Source organism: Cordyceps militaris (genome assembly GCF_000225605.1).
Source record: "Cordyceps militaris CM01 unplaced genomic scaffold CCM_S00007, whole genome shotgun sequence".
Classification (NCBI taxonomy): Eukaryota; Fungi; Ascomycota; class Sordariomycetes; order Hypocreales; family Cordycipitaceae; genus Cordyceps; species Cordyceps militaris.
Genome location: NW_006271975.1, coordinates 171,962 through 192,337, shown reverse-complemented (window position 1 = coordinate 192,337; position 20,376 = coordinate 171,962). Strand labels below are relative to the sequence as shown.

Genomic DNA, 20,376 nt, shown 5'->3' with positions numbered 1-20,376 from the left:
GGTAAGTGTACGCCTGAACTTGATTTTGGAGAAGCAAGATTGGTCATGTCAAGGTGCCGTCGAAAGTGGCTTCAAGCATGGAGCCGAGAACCGAAGCACGCCGGAGCTTGGCTTTCCTTGTGGGCTTTCACCTTACGTCGTCGCATATTAATATATACAATACCTCTATGATAGCTTAGCTGGGCCGCCAGCGTCTGCCTGAGTTGTGGCTGTGGATCGTGACGATGTATCATGTCTTCATCGATCATCAGCCTATGCAGACGGGAGAATAGCAGCCACCCCAGCTCAACCGCGGAGGGCATGGCGAAGCATCGTTGCCAGCATAATGGTATTTAGCCCACTTAGGAGAACTGTAGCGCCGCTGTGCATTAACTTGTGACATACCGTGTTAGCTACTCAGGGCCTGGTCATGGTCATGGTCACGCGAACGAAAGCGTGCCCAAAAGGTCCTTCGAGAATGAATAGCGCATTTGTCAATTATAGGTCAAAGGGGGGCATTATAGGACGTAAAGGTTGCCGACTACTTCGCCGCTCGGGTAACATTATCCGGTTGCATCAGTGGAAATGCCACGAGGCTGGAGCTGTAGCAGATATGATACCCAACAACTTCAACAAGAAGTGGACGAGGTTACATGAGATATCAATATATTACCGCCGAAATAACCAAAGAACTAGACACTATGCGCAAATCGGAAAATCCGAATTGCAGAGGTTCCTGTGGGTGTGAGGCTTTGCTATGCGCAGAATTAGCCGCTTGTATCTTGGCAGTTTCAAGCACCGGCGTACCTTCCCAATTGGATCAGCCAGTAGAATAAACAAGGCAAAAGTGACGGTAAGGCCAGTCACGGAGCCTGGACATACAGTCTGAATCATGCTAATAGGCCGAAACTGACTCGCTAATACGATGAAACACACAAAGGAGCTTGACCTGTCACACTTTGCCATCCTGGCCGAGAATCCATCCGTGGAGAGCATTGAGGGGGCTGAGCATAGCCTCTCCTTCCTAATTAGGCATGTGTCAACGTCGAGGGCTCAACGCCAGTTTTAAGCATACAAGCTGTCGTCGTCCACTGCGGAGACTTTGTGATACAACGTCCGATGTAGATATTGGTACTAAAAACAAATGGCCCATTGAGAGCGAAGGAATCATGCAGGTTGTTTATAAAGAAATTAAGGAGGATTGAAATGGATAATGAGTGGTGTTGCTCTCATCCAATGTGGCTGTCAAGGAGGCCATCCATCCGCACAGGGGCATGTTCAAGTTGCGGACATACGATCCCTTCACTTTGGCATGAAGCGGTCTGCCATATTACAGCCATTACATTGTATAGCCAAGCGGGATGACGACCGAAGTCTATGCGACATGGCGAGAGTCGAGATGTCTATAATAATGCCGTCATTCGCCCAGTCATTGACAAGAGAATCAGCAGCCCAATTCGCTTCACTTCATTCGCTTCTTTCTTGACACTCTTTTACCTTTTTCGATTCATTTATATATAGCCGCAGAGCAGCTTTCGATCCTTTTCTTTTCAACATGGAACTCACCAAACTTCTTACCTTCCTTGCTGCTGTCCTGCCCGCCGCCTACGGTGCCCCCCAGAAGATGGCCAACAGCATGCACCCCAACATTCTCGCCGCCATGAAGCGCGATCTCGGCTTGAACACTCGGGAGTCCATGGCCCGTGTGGAGAGAGACCAAAAGGCCGCCGACGTCATTGAGAACGTGCGCCGGTCGACGGGTGATGCATTTGCCGGAGGCTGGCTCCACGGCGACGAGGTCCGCATCGGCGTCACGGATAAGGCTTCGGCCGAGCATGTAACTGCTGCTGGCGGCACTCCCATCATGATGCGCAACAGCCTGTCCAAGCTTGAGAAGATCAAAGCGGGCTTCGACGACGCCATGATCAAGCAAGGCAATGCGACTGCCTCGGACGACACCGGCGTCAAGGCCAGAGAAGACTTGGGCAACTACGCCGACATTGCCTCGTACTTTGTCGATGTCGCTTCCAACAAGATCGTCTTTGAGGTTGTCAACGGCAACCAGGACAGTGCCGACAAAATGGCCAAGGACGCTGGGCTCGCCGCGGAGGAGTACGAGGTGCGCAAGGTTGACGACTACGCCGTCCCCTACGCCCAGCTCCAGGGCGGTGATAGCTACGGCATCAACAACCAGTTCCTCTGCTCAGTTGGCTTCGCGGTCAACGGCGGTTTCATTTCCGCTGGCCACTGCGGCCAGGTCGGCTCTACTGCCGCGGTCAACGGCCAGGTCATTGGGCGCTTCGCGCGATCCAACTTCCCTGGCGGGCTGGACATGAGCTACGTTCAGACTGAGCAGGGAACGACCGTGGCCCCGACGGTCAACGGCTACAGCTTTGGTCAAAGCTATGAGATCAAGGACAGCCAGCAGCTGCCCATCGGCGCCGCTGTCTGCCGCTCTGGCCAGACGTCGGGCGTTTCGTGCGGCACCATCACCGAGATGGGAAAGACTGTCCAGTATGGGCCCGGCCAGGTCGTCGCCGGCCTCACCCAGACCGACGCCTGCTCTCAGCAGGGTGATTCGGGCGGCTCTTTCTGGAATGCAGGCCACGCGCAGGGTGTCCTGTCGGGTGGTCCCAAGGACCCCGGCGGTCCTTGCTACAGCATTTTCCAGCCCATCGGCCCGATTCTGCAGAACTACGGCCTCACTCTGACTACTTCTCAGGGCGGCAACCCCGGAGGTAACCCCGGTGGCAACCCCCCCGGTGGCAACCCCCCCGGTGGCAACCCCCCCGGTGGCAACCCCCCCGGTGGCAACCCCGGAGGTAACCCCGGCGACAACGGCAACGGCGGCGACCCCTGGGCCGGCTGGCCTGGCTGGGTCAACTGGAACAACTGGAGCGGCGGCTGGTAAAAGGCATTTGGGCCCTGTGCTACTTGGCACTCATGTCATTCGCGCACGGGTGCTGGTCATGTCATTCATATTTGCCCACGAGTGATGGCATTGTAGCCAGACTGGTCGCTCATGTCGAGAGCACATGCCTGTCTTGGCTCATTATTTGTTACGAGAACGAAGAATTTCGCATTTGCCTTCGCTTCACTTCTCCTGTACCTTTCTTCATCTTGTCACTTTACATATATACAGTAGCTAGAGGCTGCCCGAATTTACAAGCTATTTTCGGCTTTCAACAATACTGAAATAACCGAAAAAACTGTTATTGCCTTCATGGCATAGTGGTTCTGTGATTATGTAGGTTATATAGCAGAGTTCGGATTTAGGCACAATAATACCATATTCCATAGATAATAATATAGCTTAGTATATACCCTAAAAATTACTATAATATATATAAAATAATATATTATATTACTTAAAATAGTAATATTATTATTAGTAAAAAGTATTAAATATTAAAATTAGATTAAATTACCTTAATTAAACTTTATAGTCCTTTTAATATCTTAATAAACTTATAAATACTAAAAAAACTATAGTAATAGATTTATTATACTAATACCTTACTATACTAAATATAAACCTAAGACTACTTAGATAAAAGCTAACTTTTTTTATATATTATTCTATTATTATATAATAATTCCTAATAATAATTAATAATATTTAATATTCTTAGTAAATAAGTTCTTAAGTTATTATTTTAATATATATTTTTTATATTTTTTATTATTTATTAAGTATTTAGATATATTATTATTATTATTATTATTATTATTATATTATACTAATTAGACTAGCTAGTCTATTTAGTACCTTTATAGCTTATATTATAGGGAAAAAACTAAAATACCTAAAGGAAAAACCCTAGCTTTAGTATAGATTTAATATAATTCTAAAGTAATTCCTAGTAGGAAATAGTATACTTTTTATCTTAATAAATAATAATAATAATAAATATAAATATATAAAACTTACTAGGTTAATAAACCTACCCCTTTAGTCTATTCTTTATTTAACCTATATACCTTTATAGTCTTATCTTAACTTAAAATAGGTTTTATATATAATTAAAGTCTTTTTTATATTTTAATTTTTAAATACTTTAATATTTAAATAAGTATAGTTATAGCTATAAAAGGTTATAATACCTATTTTTATATTATAAGAATATTATATACTTAGAATTAATATATACTTATAATAAGCTTATAATCTTAATAAAATTAATAAAAAATAAATAAAAAATAAAATAATATTAAGCTTAGCTTAAAAATAATACTAAATAAAAACTATATTATAATTAAGATAAGTAATAATAAAAAAACTACTAAGAATATATCTAAATATATTAAAACTAATAAAACTTAACTAACTAAACCTAAGATAGTATTTACTTAGAAAAAACCTAAAACCTAATTAATTATTATTATTATTATATTATACTAATTAGACTAGCTAGTCTATCTAGTACCTTTATAGCTTATAAGATAGGGAAAAAACTAGAATACCTAGAGGAAAAACCCTAGCTTTAATATAGGTTTAATATAATTCTAAAGTAATTCCTAGTAAAGAATAATATACTCTTTATTTTAGTAAAAAATAATAATAATAAGTATAAATATATAAAACTTAGTAAGCTAATAAACCTACTTATTCCTTACTCTACCCTTTTAACCTCTTTCCCTTATAGCCTTATCCTAGCCTATATTAAGTATTATATATAGTTAAAGTCTTTTTTAAATCTTAATTTTTAAATATTTTAAAGTATAAATAGGTATAATAATAGCTATAAAGGCTATAATACCTACCTTTATTATTCTTTTCTTTAGCTTTTATAGTTTATTTTCTATATTATTTATATTAAATAAATAAAAACCTTACCCTTTATAAGGCTTTATTTATTTTAAGATTAATTAGAATAGCTTTATTACTTTCTTACTTTTATATACTTTTATATTTATTTTTACTTTTTACTTTATAATTATTTTATTTATATTTTTATATTTCTTTAAAGCTTTTAAATTAATATTAATTTTTATATAATTTATTATATTTATTATATTAAATATAAAAAGTATTATAATTATATATATTTAATTATTATTATTTTTAATTTATTATTTAGTTAACTAGTTTATTTATTATAATATTTAAAAAGCCTTAAATTCTTTAATTTTTACTTTTTTCTTTCTTTTTTTAATAATATATAATTATATATCTTCCTTACCTCTAGTATACACTCTATACCCTTACTATTACCCTTACCCCTACCTAGGCTAAGCTGTTCCTACTCTAGCTGCTAAACTATACTAACTCTCCTTTCTGCTAGTTTCTCGCTGCCGCCGCCGCCACGCTTGTACGCTCCCCCCCTTCTCGTCCTCGCGCGCCTCCCCAGGCCGCTCGGGTGGTCCAGCGCCAACAGTACATCCCGCCTGTCTCGAAGCTGCCCCTATAGTGGCCTAGGCCTAGTCTAGTATGCTAAACAACTTAGCAGGATATGGTAGATATCTTCCGGCCCTTCCCCACAGCAGCATAGGCCTAACTTATAACTAGGAACGCGTCGCTTGTGGAGGAAGGCATTAAGCCCGATCTTCCCTATACACATCTATATAATAATAGAACTAATATGCCTAGGCGTGAATAGGAACGAAACCGCCTGGGCAGGGTGCCGGAGCTATGGCGGCTTATGGGCAGGGTGGACTGTGACCTGCGTCGGTATGGGCTCGGCCCGCGCACTGGCCGCACCTATCTATCTCTACTATGCAGAACCACGCGATATATCCAAACCTATAGCATCTATAGCACTAGGTAGCCTAGACTAACTCTATATAGGGTTTATACTTAAATACCTATAAATTAAAGTAAATACCCTATTAGTATAGTTAGTTAGCTATAGTTATATTATAAATACTAATAATTAGTAATACCTTTATACTAGATTTAATCTAGGGGTAGTATACCTTAGCTATAATAATATTAGCTTTATTAAATACTATTAGTATAATAGTAAAGTTAATAGTATTATTTAGTATTTTAACTAAAAGTATACCTTTTACTACTATTAAATATATATAGTAAGATAGCTATATTTTTAGCTTAAATATATTCTTAACCTAGTATATATTATTTATAAATACCTTTATATCTTAATAGAATAAAAGTACTATATTTCTAAATAGGAGCTAGTAAGTAGCTATTATAGTATCTTTTTAAAAGGATTAGTTTACTATTATAATTATATTTATTAGCTTTATAATTTATACTTTAACCTAGTAATTCTTAATATTAATAATTAGTTTCTTATTATATTAAGTTAAAACTAGCTTTATTTAAGTATCTTCTTAGGTTCTTTTTTAAACTATATCTATATAGATTCTTTTTAATATAAGGCTTAGCTATATAATTATCTTCTTAATAATATTCTAAATTAGTTTAATAGTTATAAGTAGTCTTAGCTTAGAATTAGTATATACTTATAACTATTCTAGAAGGGCTTTTACTTAGGGTTTATTATCTTTATTTATTAAGAAGAAAAGCTTTTTTATAATAGTTAATTAGGTTTTAGGTTTCTTCTAGGTAAATACTACCTTAGGTTTAGTTAGTTAAGTCTTATTAGTTTTAATATATTTAGATATATCTTTAATAGTTTTTTTATTACTACTTACCTTAACTATAATATAGTTTTTAATTAATATTATTTTTAAGCTAGGCTTAATATTATTTTACTTCTTACCTACTTTTTATTAATTTTATTAATATTATAGGCTTACTATAAGTATATATTAATTCTAGGTATATAATATTAAAATAAGCACCTAATTAATTATTATAAAAAAGCTTCTCTTTTTAATAAATAAAGATAATAAGCCTTAAAATAAAAGCCTTTTTAGAATAGTTATAAGTATATATTAATCTTAAATTAAAGCTATTTATAACTATTAAAGTAATTTAGAATATTATAAAGAAGATAATTATATAGCTAGGTTTTATATTAAAAAGGACCTATATAAATATAGTATAAAAAGGAATTTAAAAATATATTTAAATAAAACTAGTTTTAGTTTTATATAATAAAGAACTAATTATTAATATTAAAGATTATTAAATAAAAATATAGACTTTAAAGTTAATAAAGGTAGTTATAATAATAAACTAATTTCTTTAAAAGGATATTATAATAGCTACCTATTAGCTTTTATTTAAATATAATACTTTTATTTTACTAAAATATAAAGGTATTTATAAATAATATATATTAGGTTAAAAATATATTTAGGCTAAAAGTATAGCTATTTTATAATATATACTTAATAATAATAAAAAGTATACTTTTAGTAAAAATATAAATAATACTATTAACTTTATTATTATATTAATAGTATTTAATAAAGCTAATATAATTATAATTATTATTATTATATTATACTAATTAGACTAGCTAGTTTATTTAGTACCTTTATAGCTTATAAGATAAGGAAAAAACTAAAGTACTTAAAGGAAAAACCCTAGCTTTAATATAGGTTTAGTATAATCTTAAAGTAATTCCTAATAGTAAATAATATACTTTTTATCTTAATAAAAGATAATAATAATAGGTATAAATATATAAAACTTAGTAAGCTAATAGACCTACTTATTCCCTATTTAACCTTTACCTTTTATAGTTTTATTCTAGCTTAGGCTAAGTACTATATATAGTTAAGGTTTCTTTTAAGTCTTAATTCTTAAATACTTTAAAGTATAAATAGGTATAGTAATAGCTATAAAAGGCTATAATATTTACTTTTATTATTCTCTTTTTAGCTTTTATAATTTATTTTCTATATTATCTATATTAAATAGGTAAAAACTTTACTCTTTATAAGGCCTTACCTAATCTAAAACTAATTAGAATAGTTTTATTACTTTTTTATTTTTATATACTTTTATAGCTATTTTTACTTCTTATTTTATAATTACTTTATTTATAGTTTTATTTATTTTTTAAGGTTATAACTTAATATAAGCCTATATATAGCTTTTTATATTTATTATACTAAATAAGAAAGGTATTATAGCTATATATATTTAATTATTATTATTTTTAATTAGCTATTTAGTTAATTAGCTTATTTATTATAATATTTAAAAAGCTTTAAACTTCTTAATTTTTACTTTTTTTTCTTTTTTTAACTATATATAATTATATATCTTTTTTTTAGTATATATACTACCTTCTTATTATTACCTTTACCTTTACCTAAGCTAAGTTATTTTTATTTTAATTATTAAATTATATTAACTTTTCTTTTTATTAGTTTTTTTTATTATTATTATTATATTTATATACTCTTCTTTTTTTTATCTTTATATACCTTCTTAGGCTATTCTTAGGTTACTTTTAGGCTTATTTTAATATTATTAATATTTCTTTAAAATAAAATAAAGTTTTAATTATTATTATTATTATTATAATAAATTACCTTATTCTTAGTATATATTTAGTCTTATTCTATTCTTAACCTTATTAATTTAATACTATTATTATTATTATTAATAATATAAGTAATTTTTATTTATTTATTATCTACTTTTATTTTAGTATTAATTTAGCTAACTACTTTCTTTTATTACCTTTTTATTTTTTTATTACTTTATTAAATACTTATATTAAGTTATTACTAGAATTAAGTTAATATTAGTTCTTTATAGCTAGTATTTTAAGTATATAAGTAATATTAATATTATTACCTATTTTAAATAGATTAGTAAGTATTTTAATATTATATTAAGATAGCCTTTATTTTAATCTAGTTTTAAATCTTAAGATATTTATATATATTAAATATATAAAAAATAATAAAGTTTATATATTTATTTATTATATTACACTAATTAGACTAGCTAGTCTATCTAGTACCTCTATAGCTTGTAAGATAGGGAAAAAACTAGAGTACCTAGAGGAAAAACCCTAGCTCCGGTATGGGTTCGGCGTGATCCCGGAGCGATTCCTGGTAGGGAGCGGTGTGCTCCTCATCTTGGTGAAAGAAAAGTTTATATATTAATAAGTTTTTTTTAATTTAAATTTAAAGCCTAATTAAATTTAATCTTAATTAACTTATTAATAATTTATTAATAATATTAAACTTATAATTATTATTATTTAGAATTAACTTTTAGTTTATATTAAAGATAGTTTAGCTTTAAATTAAAATAATATAAGTTTAATTACTTAATAATAGCTATTTATTATACTTATAATTAAACTAATAATATAATTATTAAAAGTAATACTTATTATATTTAAAATATAGCTAGTTTAGTTTAGATTATAATTATATTAACCTTTATTAATTATAATCTAGCCTTAATTATAACTATTTATATTAATATTAAAGTATTAATATATATTAATTAGGCTAAGTTTAAAGTTATTTACTAGTTAGTTTAATAGTAATATACCTTAATTAGCTTATTTTAAGTTATTATAGTTATTATAAAAGCCTAAAAGGTCACTATACTTAAGTCTAGAGTAAATAAAGGCTTAGACTTAGCTATATTAACTAAAGGAAAAAAGAATAAAAAAAAGAAAGAAAAGAAATAAAAAAAGAAGGTAAGAAAGGGTAGTATTAAGCTTAGCCTAGGCTATACCTATTTAAAATTATTTTTATTTTTCTATATATTTTTTAGCCTATTAAAAATAATAAAGTTAGGATAGCTTTAAACTTAGCTTAAACTATACTTATTTTTTAAATCTTCTATTTTATACTTAAGAAAAGGGTTAAAATTAAGCTAGTATTAAGTCTAGACTATACTAGGGTAAGAGTAGGCTAATAGCCTAATTTACTAAATCTTAAAATTAAAGGTTAATTATATTCTATATCTATACTAGGCCTTTATAGTATAGTAATTCTATATTAAGGAGTGCTGTGTAGGTTAGCATATAGGTGCTAGTTCGAATCTAGCTAGAGGCACCTTTTCCCTTCTTTGCGTTTTTTTCCCTTTCCCTTCCCCTTTCCCTCCTAAAAGCTAAGCATGGTGATTTAGGCCTATAAGCAACTTATAAGGAAGGGCTAGGGCTTAGGGGGGGGGTAGAGGTAAAAAGAGTAGGTTAGGGTAACTATAAAAGGGTATAAGGCTTATTAGGAAGTATAATTTAATAATAAGCAGCTCTAAAGCTAGAAGAATAATCTCCTATTACCTAGTATATTTAGTACTTACCTATATTATATAACTAGATAGAAGTTATATAATATAATAACTTTACCTCTTACCTTATATATACCCTGTTAGTTTTAATAAGTTATAAGCCTAATAGTATTTATATTATAAAAGCTATTAATAAAATAAAGGAAAGTATTAATTTCTTACTATTTTTACTTACTATTTATAAGATTATATAAGCTAATATTTACTATAAAATATAAGAAATTTATAACTCCTTATATATAGGAAAAGGAAAGACCCTAAACTCTAGCTAATTTAAAGTATATTTAATAAGTCTATTTACTATAAAAATTCTATATAAAGAAAAAGAAATTCTACTACTATACCCCCTTTAGCAATTTATATATAAACTCTATATACTTATATTATATATATTATAATATAAATTTACTTAATATAATTATAGCCTTTAAATAAATATATTTATTAGATTACTTATTATAATTTATAGTCTTAACCTTTCTAAAAGGTATATAGTAACTACTTACTTAGTAAGAAGAATTTTCTATTACTTATTTAAATACTTCTTACCTTTAAATAAATATAAGGTACTTAGTTTAGAAAGAGAGACTATATATTTAGCTTATTATTCTCCTTATTATTTTAAAGTTTTACTTCTTTAATAAGTAATACTATTAATAACTTAACTTCTATATATAAGTTAAGATTTTCTTATAGCCTTATTACCTATTTTATTATTATCTAAATATTATATTCTTAATACTAAAAGAGGTATTAAATATCTTAAAGTTTAAATCTAAAAGTAATTAGGCTAAATAAAAGCTAAAGATAACTAATATACTAAGACTTAATAATCTTAATAGATTACTATTATAAAGCTAAAAAAATAGCTTTATCTTAACTAAGGCTTATAATAATAAAACTATAAAAAATCTTATTTAAGAATAATAATAGAACTAAGCCTATATTATAACTCTTATTAACTTAAGCTTTAAAGAATATACTTATAACTTTATTAATAATAAGGTTATAATATTAAATATAATTATAGCTTTAAAAAAGAACTTTAAACTAAAAAGTATTATTATCTTTTAAACTATAATTAACTATTTTCTAATACTAACCTTTACTTAATATAGATTTATTAAGAAACTAACTATAATATTTATTAATACTTAAGTAATAATCTTTTAATAAAGACTTTAAAGTCTTTAAGGCTTTAATAATATATCTTTTTATTAATAATCTTAATAAAAGGTTTAATTCTTATACTACTAAAATAACCCCTTATTTTATTTTAATATATTTATTTATTTATTAAATTACCCTAATTAGACCTTATAGTCCTTCTAGTACCTCGATAAACTTATAAGTGCTAGAAAAACCGTGGCATCCGACCGTTGCCAGCCCTTGCCTAGGTAAAAACTAGCCTCTCCTACGTGCTAATCTACTATTACATAACGATTCCTAGTAGGTTTAATAGTGTTTAGTGTTCTTAGTTAGCAGGTTCCTAGGCTACCACCTTAATTCATATCCCTCTATATCTTCTATTATTTATCAACTATCTAGGTATATTAAATTACTTACTATCTATATATATATCTAAGTAGTAGAACAGTCCCCCACCATAGTGCCTATCAATAGGTATGTACTACGGTATTTATACGGTTTTTAGCCTTACTATACCACAAGGGCTGATTTAGCATAGTGGTTAGCGTATACCTCTTAGCTTTTTACCCCTAACCCACTCTATAGTTACCCCGCCTATATCCCCCTTACGAGTCAGTCACAGGGCCGGGCCACGCTACTCGACTTTTAGAAAGAAATCGTTTAGGGTGCCTCCAGCTAGATTCAAACCAGCGATCCATATACTAACCCACACAGAACTCCCTACCACAGAACCACTATACCACAAAGGCTTTATTTTAATATAAACTAATAATACTATTATAACTTTTATAACTATATTTATATAAGTAATTATAATTATAACTAACTATATTAAGCTTAAATAATAAAATAATAAAAAGTCTAAATAATAAGTTATTTTAATTATTATAATAACTATTAAAAGGTATTCCTTTTATAATATAATAAAACCTAATATTATTAGGTACTTTTATTTCTTTTATAAGCTTTTAAATTACTTTAAAAAATAATATTAAAAATCATACTTTAAACTCTATTTAATAAACCTACCCTTTTCTTTTTAATAAAATAAAAAATATTAATACCTAACTAAAAAATATAATAATAAATATAAATATAAAAAGGTTAGCTTTAAATAGTATATAAATCCTTTTATAGACTTTAAGCTAGCTTAACTTACTTTTATTATTTTTTAAAGTTTATAATATTTTAATTAACTTAAAATAAATAATACTTTTATAGGTATTAAACCTAAATAAGATTTTAGTCTTTTTATAATATTATATTAAAAACTAATATTACTTAACTTTAATATATTTAACTATATTTTAAATTATAAGGAATTTATAAAGAACTTATTCTTTTACTTAAGTCTTAGTATTTAAGGCCTTATTAATATTATCTTAAAACTTACTATTTATAAAATAGCTATTATTATTATAAAGAATCTTAAAACTACTTTAAAATTATATAATAGTATTTTATAAAAGAATACCTTAATAAGCTTACTTTTTATTAGCTATTTAATAGTAAAAGATATTATAGTAATCTTTAATAAAAAAAGAGTAATTATAATAAAGAATTAAAAAGTTATTCTTATTACCTAATAGATTATTAAAGTCTATATAGTTAATTATATTACTTTAAGTATTAATATATTAGCTTATATAATAAATAACTTAAAATATAAGTTATAGTATAATTAACTTAAATATCTAAGGAAATAGAATATTGTTAAACTTATTTTTAATTTTATTAATATAAAGTTTATTAATTAATATAAATATTATATTAACTATTTTATAAAAAATAAAAAAAAGCCTTTATATTTATCTATTTTAAAAAGAAATATACTTTTTTAAAAGCCTTTATACTAATATTATTAATACCTTATTTACTTTTTAGAAAAAAGATTAATACTAAGTTACTATTATTAATAATTATATTAGAATATACTAGCTATTCTTTATTAAAAAGAAATCTTAACTACCTAATATAATACTAAATTTCTTAAAGATATAGGAATATTTTATAATAGACTAGCCCTAAAGAGGCTTTAGGGGTAACTAGCCCTATAGCTATTAGTAGCCTTATAGCTATAACCCTCTTAATTATAAGGCTAAAAGGATTTATAATAATAATACTAACTAATTATTACCTAGGTATACCTATAAAGGCCCCCTTTAGGGGCTCTATACTAGCTACTCTAGAAGGACTAGGGTAGGCTTAGTAGCCTAGCCCTTAATATACCCTCTCTCTCCCTAACGCTATAGATAGGCTATAAACCCTCTAGATAAGCCGCTGCCTATAAGCCTAGGCTAAGGTCTATATATAGTGCCTAGCTCTTACGCTACTCTTTTATAGTGGCTGCCTACTGTATAGTTTAAACCTATAACCCTAGGGTAGTATTATTATATATAACAGACTAGCCCTAGAGGGGCTTTAGGGGTAACCAGCCCTACGGCTATTAGGGGTGTAAGCCCTAATCCTCTTACCTACTTAACTATAGAAGGTAAAAGGATTCATAACAACAATACTAGCACGATTGTTATCTAGTTGCACCTATAAGGGGCCCCCTTTAGGGGCTCCGCGCCGGCCACTCTAGAAGGCGCTAGGCTAGAGCCTAGCCCATAATATACCTTCCCTCTCCAGCGCGCCTATAGATAGGCTATAAACCCCCTAGGCTCTAATACATAGCCTATAAGCCTAGGCCAAGGTCTATACGTAGGGCTAGCTCTTACGCCAATCTCTTATAGTAGCTACCTACTATACAGTTTAAACCTATAACCCTAGGTTAGTATTATTATATATAATAGACTAACCCTAGAGGGGCTTTAGGGGTAACTAGCCCTATAGCTATTAGTAGCCTTATAGCTATAACCCTCTTAACTATAAGGCTAAAAGGATTTATAATAATAATACTAACTAATTATTACCTAGTTATACCTATAAGGGCCCCCTTTAGGGGCTCTATACTAGCTACTCTAGAAGGACCAGGGTAGGCTTAGTAGCCTAGCCCTTAATATATTTAGAATATAAATATTACTTTATTTAGCTAGATTAAAAAGGGGAGAATATTATAACTTAGTTTAAAAACTTTTATATTTCTTTAAATATATACTTATAGTATTTTACTACTAATTAGTATTAATAAAATAGTATTACTAAGATTAGAAATAAGATACTATAAAATAAGCTTTTTCTTATTATATATTAGTTAAAAATACTAATTAAATTCTAGCTAATTATAATATAGGCTTATATTACTTTTTAATTATATAACCTTATAATAAAGAATAATAAACTAATAACTTCTTATAAATTATAGTTTAGAAATAAACCTAACCTTAGTTATTTATAAATTATAAATAATTATAAGTAGTAAAAAACCTCTTATTAAATTCTAAGAATAGTTTTTAAAACTATTCTATATATCTTAATTAAATATAAAAGCTAAACTAATTATATTATCTTAAATATTAATAAACCTAATAAACTAGTAATTACTAATAATATTATCTTTTAAGAATAACCTAATTAGCTATTTAAAGATTTTAAATATAATCTTTTTTAGTTATAGTAAAATAACTTTACTTTAGGCTATAAAAGTAAAACTATATATTACTCTTTAGGTTAATAGGTAATTAATAAGAAATAAGAATATATAGAAATTACTTTAATTACCTATAAGTTACTAATTAGTAGAAGCTTTATAGTAAAGTACTATAATATACTTATTACCTTAACTATAAAGCCTAAGTAAATAATATCCTTTATATTCTCTATATTAGTAATATTAGGAATTACTAATAAAGATAATAATATTTATAACCTAGCTAATAATAATAACTTTATTAACTATCTATATATATTAAATAATAATAAACTTAAACTAATATTATTAAATATTTAATTAACCTTATATTCTATTTTTACTATTAGTATTAATAAGATATTATTTAACCTTTCTAAACTACCTTTATTCCTAGTTTTAAATAGTATTATTAAGTAAGGAAGACTTATAATATAGATTAAAATTCTAATTAGATTAGTTCTAATATCCTAAAACTATTAATATATATTTTACTTTAATCCTAATAATATAATAAACCTTACTATATTTAATAACCTTATCTATAATAAAAAACCTATAATATATAAGTAAGTTATTCTTTACTTTAACTTATAAAAATAAAAAGACTTAATAGTAAATAAGTATAACTCTTTAATTAAGAACTATATTATAATTATAGTTAATAGGCTTAAAAATAAGACTATCCTTCTAAGTAAATAGGTATATAAACTTAAAAAAGGTATTAATAATAAAGTTATTTACTAGAAATCTTAATATATAATAAAAGGTTTTAATTAATATAAAAGACTTAATTACTATAAAATATTTATAAATATACTAAAAAATTTAATACTATATTTACTATTAATAATTATAGCTACCTTAAACCTTAAGGTTAAATAAATAGATATTAAGACTACCTTTCTTTATAATCTTATAAATATTAAAGTTTATATTAAAATACTTAAAAGATATTAAAAAGAATACTTTAAGAAAGTATAGAAGCTACTAAAGTCCTTATATAGGCTAAAATAAGCCCTATAGATCTAGTATATAACCCTTTATAAAATACTTTAAAGTCTTAGTTTTAAGCCTATATAGCTTAATTATTCCCTATTTATTTATAAAGATAACCTAATTATTATAATTTATATTAATAATCTTCTTATTATTAGTAAGAATAAGGTTATTATTATAAAGATTAAGAAAGCCCTATTAAATACCTATAAGATAATAGATATAAGCCTTATTAGTTATTATCTTAGTATTAATATTTATTAAAATTAATATATAAAAACTTTTATACTTTTTTAAAGTAAATATATTAAAGCTTTATTAAAAAAAGCTAGCCTTCTTAATTATAAACCTTATAACCTACTAATAAGTCTTATTACTAAAAGTATTAAATAATAGCTAACTATTCTAAGCCTTATTACTAAATAAGAAAGGCCTAGTAGGCTAGGTAAGCTAGTTAGTAGATAATACCTTATTAAACCTATTAGGCTAATAAGCCCCCCCCCCTAGTCCTAAAAGAGCCTCCCCTCTAGACTCCCTACTAAAGGCTAAAAGGGAAACCTCCTAGCTTACTAAATAGAATTAATATTACCCTTAAACTTAATAAGCTAAATATAATAGTAAATAGGTTACCTTCCCCTTTTTAATAGGTTATATTAATAAATTAAGCTTAAAGTATAAATAACTCTATTAAAAGAGTATAGGTAAACTACTTCTTTATAATTTTAACCTTTTTTTTATTAAAAGCTAATATAGTTTTAGTTATAAACTTTTTTTTAGACTTTTTATAAATAGATATTAATATAATATCCTTTTTATTAAAACTAAATATTTAAAATAAACTATTACTAATAGTAATAAACTAACTAACTAATAACTAATTAACTAAAGACTTATAAGTAATTACTTTAGCTATTATATTTATTATACTTATTATACCTAACCTTTTAATAGGACTTAATAAAACCCTATAAGGAATTACTTAAAAGCCTATTAAGGTAATAAAGAATACTAATATTATAACTATTAATAAAAGTATTATTATAGAATATTAATAAAAGTAATACTTAAATATAACTAGTATTTTATAATAAATTTAAGTTAAATATTATTATTATATAAAAAATCTTAAATAATAAACTACTTTTAGCTTTAATATTAGCTTTATATTAATACCTTTAAGAAAATAAAAAGATAATAACTTATATATATAAAAGAATAAATATAAAAAACTATATAGTCTTTTTTAAAAAGAATAGCTATTATATTATTTTCTTTAACTTATTAGTCTATTTCTTTAATATTTACTTTAAACCTAATATAAATCTAATATAACTTTTTTTTTCTTTAAATAAAAAGTTAATATATATTATAGTAAAGGATTTTAATATTTATTACCCCTTTTAGAATATTTATAAAAGAACCTTACTAATATTAAAAGGGACCTTATCTATTTTAAAGTAATTTAGAATAATATTAATTACTTCTTAAGGAATAATTATAAAAGAAAAGTTTAATAAAAGATTAAGTATATTAAACCTAGTTTAATACTTTCTAGACTTTAAAGGCTAAATACTAGATTCTTTAAAAGACTTAGTAAGGTTTAATTACTACCTTTAGCTAATAAAAGTTAACTTCTTTATTCCTTTCTTTATAGCTATATACCTAGCTTAATATAAAATAAATATAAACCTAATATAAATAAAGGCTATAATTAGGTTTTCTTTAGATCTTAATAAGTTATATTAGTTATCTATTTTAATAAAGATTAATATAGTATTTAAGAACTTAAATAGGAATTTAAAAAGGATCTTATTAGTAAATATTCCTTTCTAGGTACCTTTATAAGGCTAGGTAGCCCCCTAGTAAATACTTAAAGTTATAATAATAATAAAAAAGGCTTAAAAGCTTTATAAATAAGCTTAAAGGGTTAAAATAGAAAAAGATTAAAAAAAAGTATATTAAGTAGTTACTATTTAGAATAGAATAGTCTAGAAAATAAGAAACTAGGTATAAAGAGTTTACTTAAATATAATTACCTAAATACTAAATAGGCTTTAAAAGTATTATTAATAGGTAAAAAAGTATACTAAAGATATAAGCTTTAATATAGTCTTATTACTTAAAAGAAAAGAAGATTTTCTAGTAGTTAAGATAAGATAAAAAAAGGTTAAAATCTTAATAAAAAAGTTCTTTTTTAACCTTTTAATAGGTTTTTATAACTTTTAATTACTAGTAAATAAGGTTCTAAACTAAAATATAAATATAGTATTAAAGAATATTATTATAAACTAAATAAAGTCTATACTAATAAGGTATATATTATAAAATACTTTAAGCCTTAATAGGATTCTTTATAGGTTCTTTAAGATATTAAAAGAATTATTATATTTTTACTTTATAATATTTTATATAGCTTATATATAAATAGGATATTTTCTAAAGAGGTATTAGGTAGGGATAATAATTATTATATAGAAGTTAAGTAAGATAGAATAGGAATATAGAATAGTTAGAGAATAAAGACTAATTACTTTTTTAGATATTATAAAAAAGCTCTTTAAAAAGATTATAATAAACTAGGTAGTTAAAATAGTAAAATCTTATAGGCTTCTTCTAAATAGCTAAATAAGTAATTAATAATAATAGTTAATAAAAATAATAATTACCTTAGTAATTAAACTTATCTAAATTACCTAATATTAAGGTAGTTTTACCTTAATACTTTAACTTAATATTATAAGTACCTTTAATAATATAGTTTATTTAATAGTAATAGCTACCTTTTAGTACTTAAAGTTCTTTTTTATTATTCTTTCTTTACTAAAGACTTACCTTTAGAATAGGATAATATAGATTTACTTAAATAGATTTTTATTAAATACTCTTTAGATCTAATAAAGAGTTCTATAAAGCTTTCCTTTATTACTAATTCTATTTATTTTTTTCTTATTATCTCTATATTAAGCTCTAGTTAAGGTTTAAAAGATAATAACTATAAGGTTTATTAATAATATAAACCTTCTTAGTATAATAGTATCTTAAGACTAGGTTATAGTCTAGCTTTAATAAGTATAGATTATTTATTCTAAGTAGTTAGTAACCTATACTTTAATATTCTTTATTTTAAAATTCTAGCTTTTTTACTTCTAATAAGGTTAATCTATAGTTCTAAAAAGCCTTTAGCTTAAAAACTACTAGCTTATACTATAAGTAATAATTTAACTTTTAAAAGTTTAGCTTATATTATTATTAATATAAATAGTATATATAATTAAAGTTAAAATAAAGATTCTCTTTACTTAATAAGCCTTTAAAGCTTTTATTAAGATAGCTTAAAGCCTTTAATTAAGATATATTAAAGAACTTTACTTTTATACTATTTAACTAATTATAACTTATAGCCTTATTACTTAATATATCTTAGAAAATAGACTAATAAGCCTAATTACTACTTTTAATACCCTTTAAATAATATACTTTTATATAGTAGTAAAAGCCTTTTAGGCTATAATTACTTATTATATTAAGATTAAACTTAATATCCCCTTTATCTACCTTTACCTTATTACTTATAAGGCTTAAACCTTAATAAAATAAGAAAAAAATAAAATAATAGCTTAGCTTTAATATATAATAACCTAGGTTATATTATAGATCCTAATCTTAATAGTATAATATTATAAGATTTAATAATAAAGGTTATTCCTTATATACTTCTTAAAAAGACTATTAATAAATACTAACTAAATAGTAAAAAATAATAAAAAGAAACTAGGTAAATAGCTTTAAGTTATATAGAATAACTATTAAGAGGATATAAATATATACTATTAAAAGTAAATTAAATAGTTATAAATTTACTTAATATATTACCTATTATAGATTTAATATAAAAAAAAAGAATACCTTATAATTCCTTTTATATTATATTAATTTATTAATTATATAACTTTATATAGGTAAGATTAGGCTAATAGCCTTTCTTTATAATAAGAAAGTCTTTAGATTTTTTTTACTAATATACTAATATAAGAAGGGACTTAAAGATCCTATCTATATTATTCTCTTCTATTTACTATTATACCTAGGCTTAAATATAACCCCCTTTTAAAACTAAAAAGATATTCTTTTAGCTTTTAACTATTTAAAGTATATAATAACTATTATAATATAATTCTATAAATAATAATAGTTATAATACTTTTAAGTATAAATAGGTAATAAAGAATAATAAGCTAGGCTAAGTCTTAATTAAGTCTTAATAATAATATAAGTAAAGGTAAATTTAAAGTATAATATTTTATTATTTAATTAAAGTTTCTTATAAATTTCTATTTATTAATATAAATATTTATTAAAAGTTAAAAAGGAATAAAACTAAAATACTTCTTATTAGACTTAAGAGTAAGGGTAGTTAAGACTATCTTAACTACCTTAACCTTTTTCTTAATAATATCCTTCTTAATTACCTTCTTAATAGTCTTTTTAGGCTTTTTACCTTTATCTAGAAAAGGCTTCTAAGCTATACTAGTTA

General features: G+C 26.1%; 1 protein-coding gene across 1 annotated transcript; it reads left to right on the top strand.

Annotated features, from left to right (window-relative positions):
• Positions 1–1,534: 1,534 nt before the first annotated feature.
• On the top strand, positions 1,535–13,914 carry CCM_08282 (secreted serine protease; the record flags this gene model as incomplete). The annotated part of the gene is made up of 3 exons (XM_006673421.1): positions 1,535–2,886; positions 5,265–5,356; positions 13,904–13,914. 3 exons carry the CDS (start codon positions 1,535–1,537, stop codon positions 13,912–13,914), a joined length of 1,455 nt encoding a protein of 484 aa, XP_006673484.1.
• Between the last annotated feature and the right edge of the window lie 6,462 nt (positions 13,915–20,376).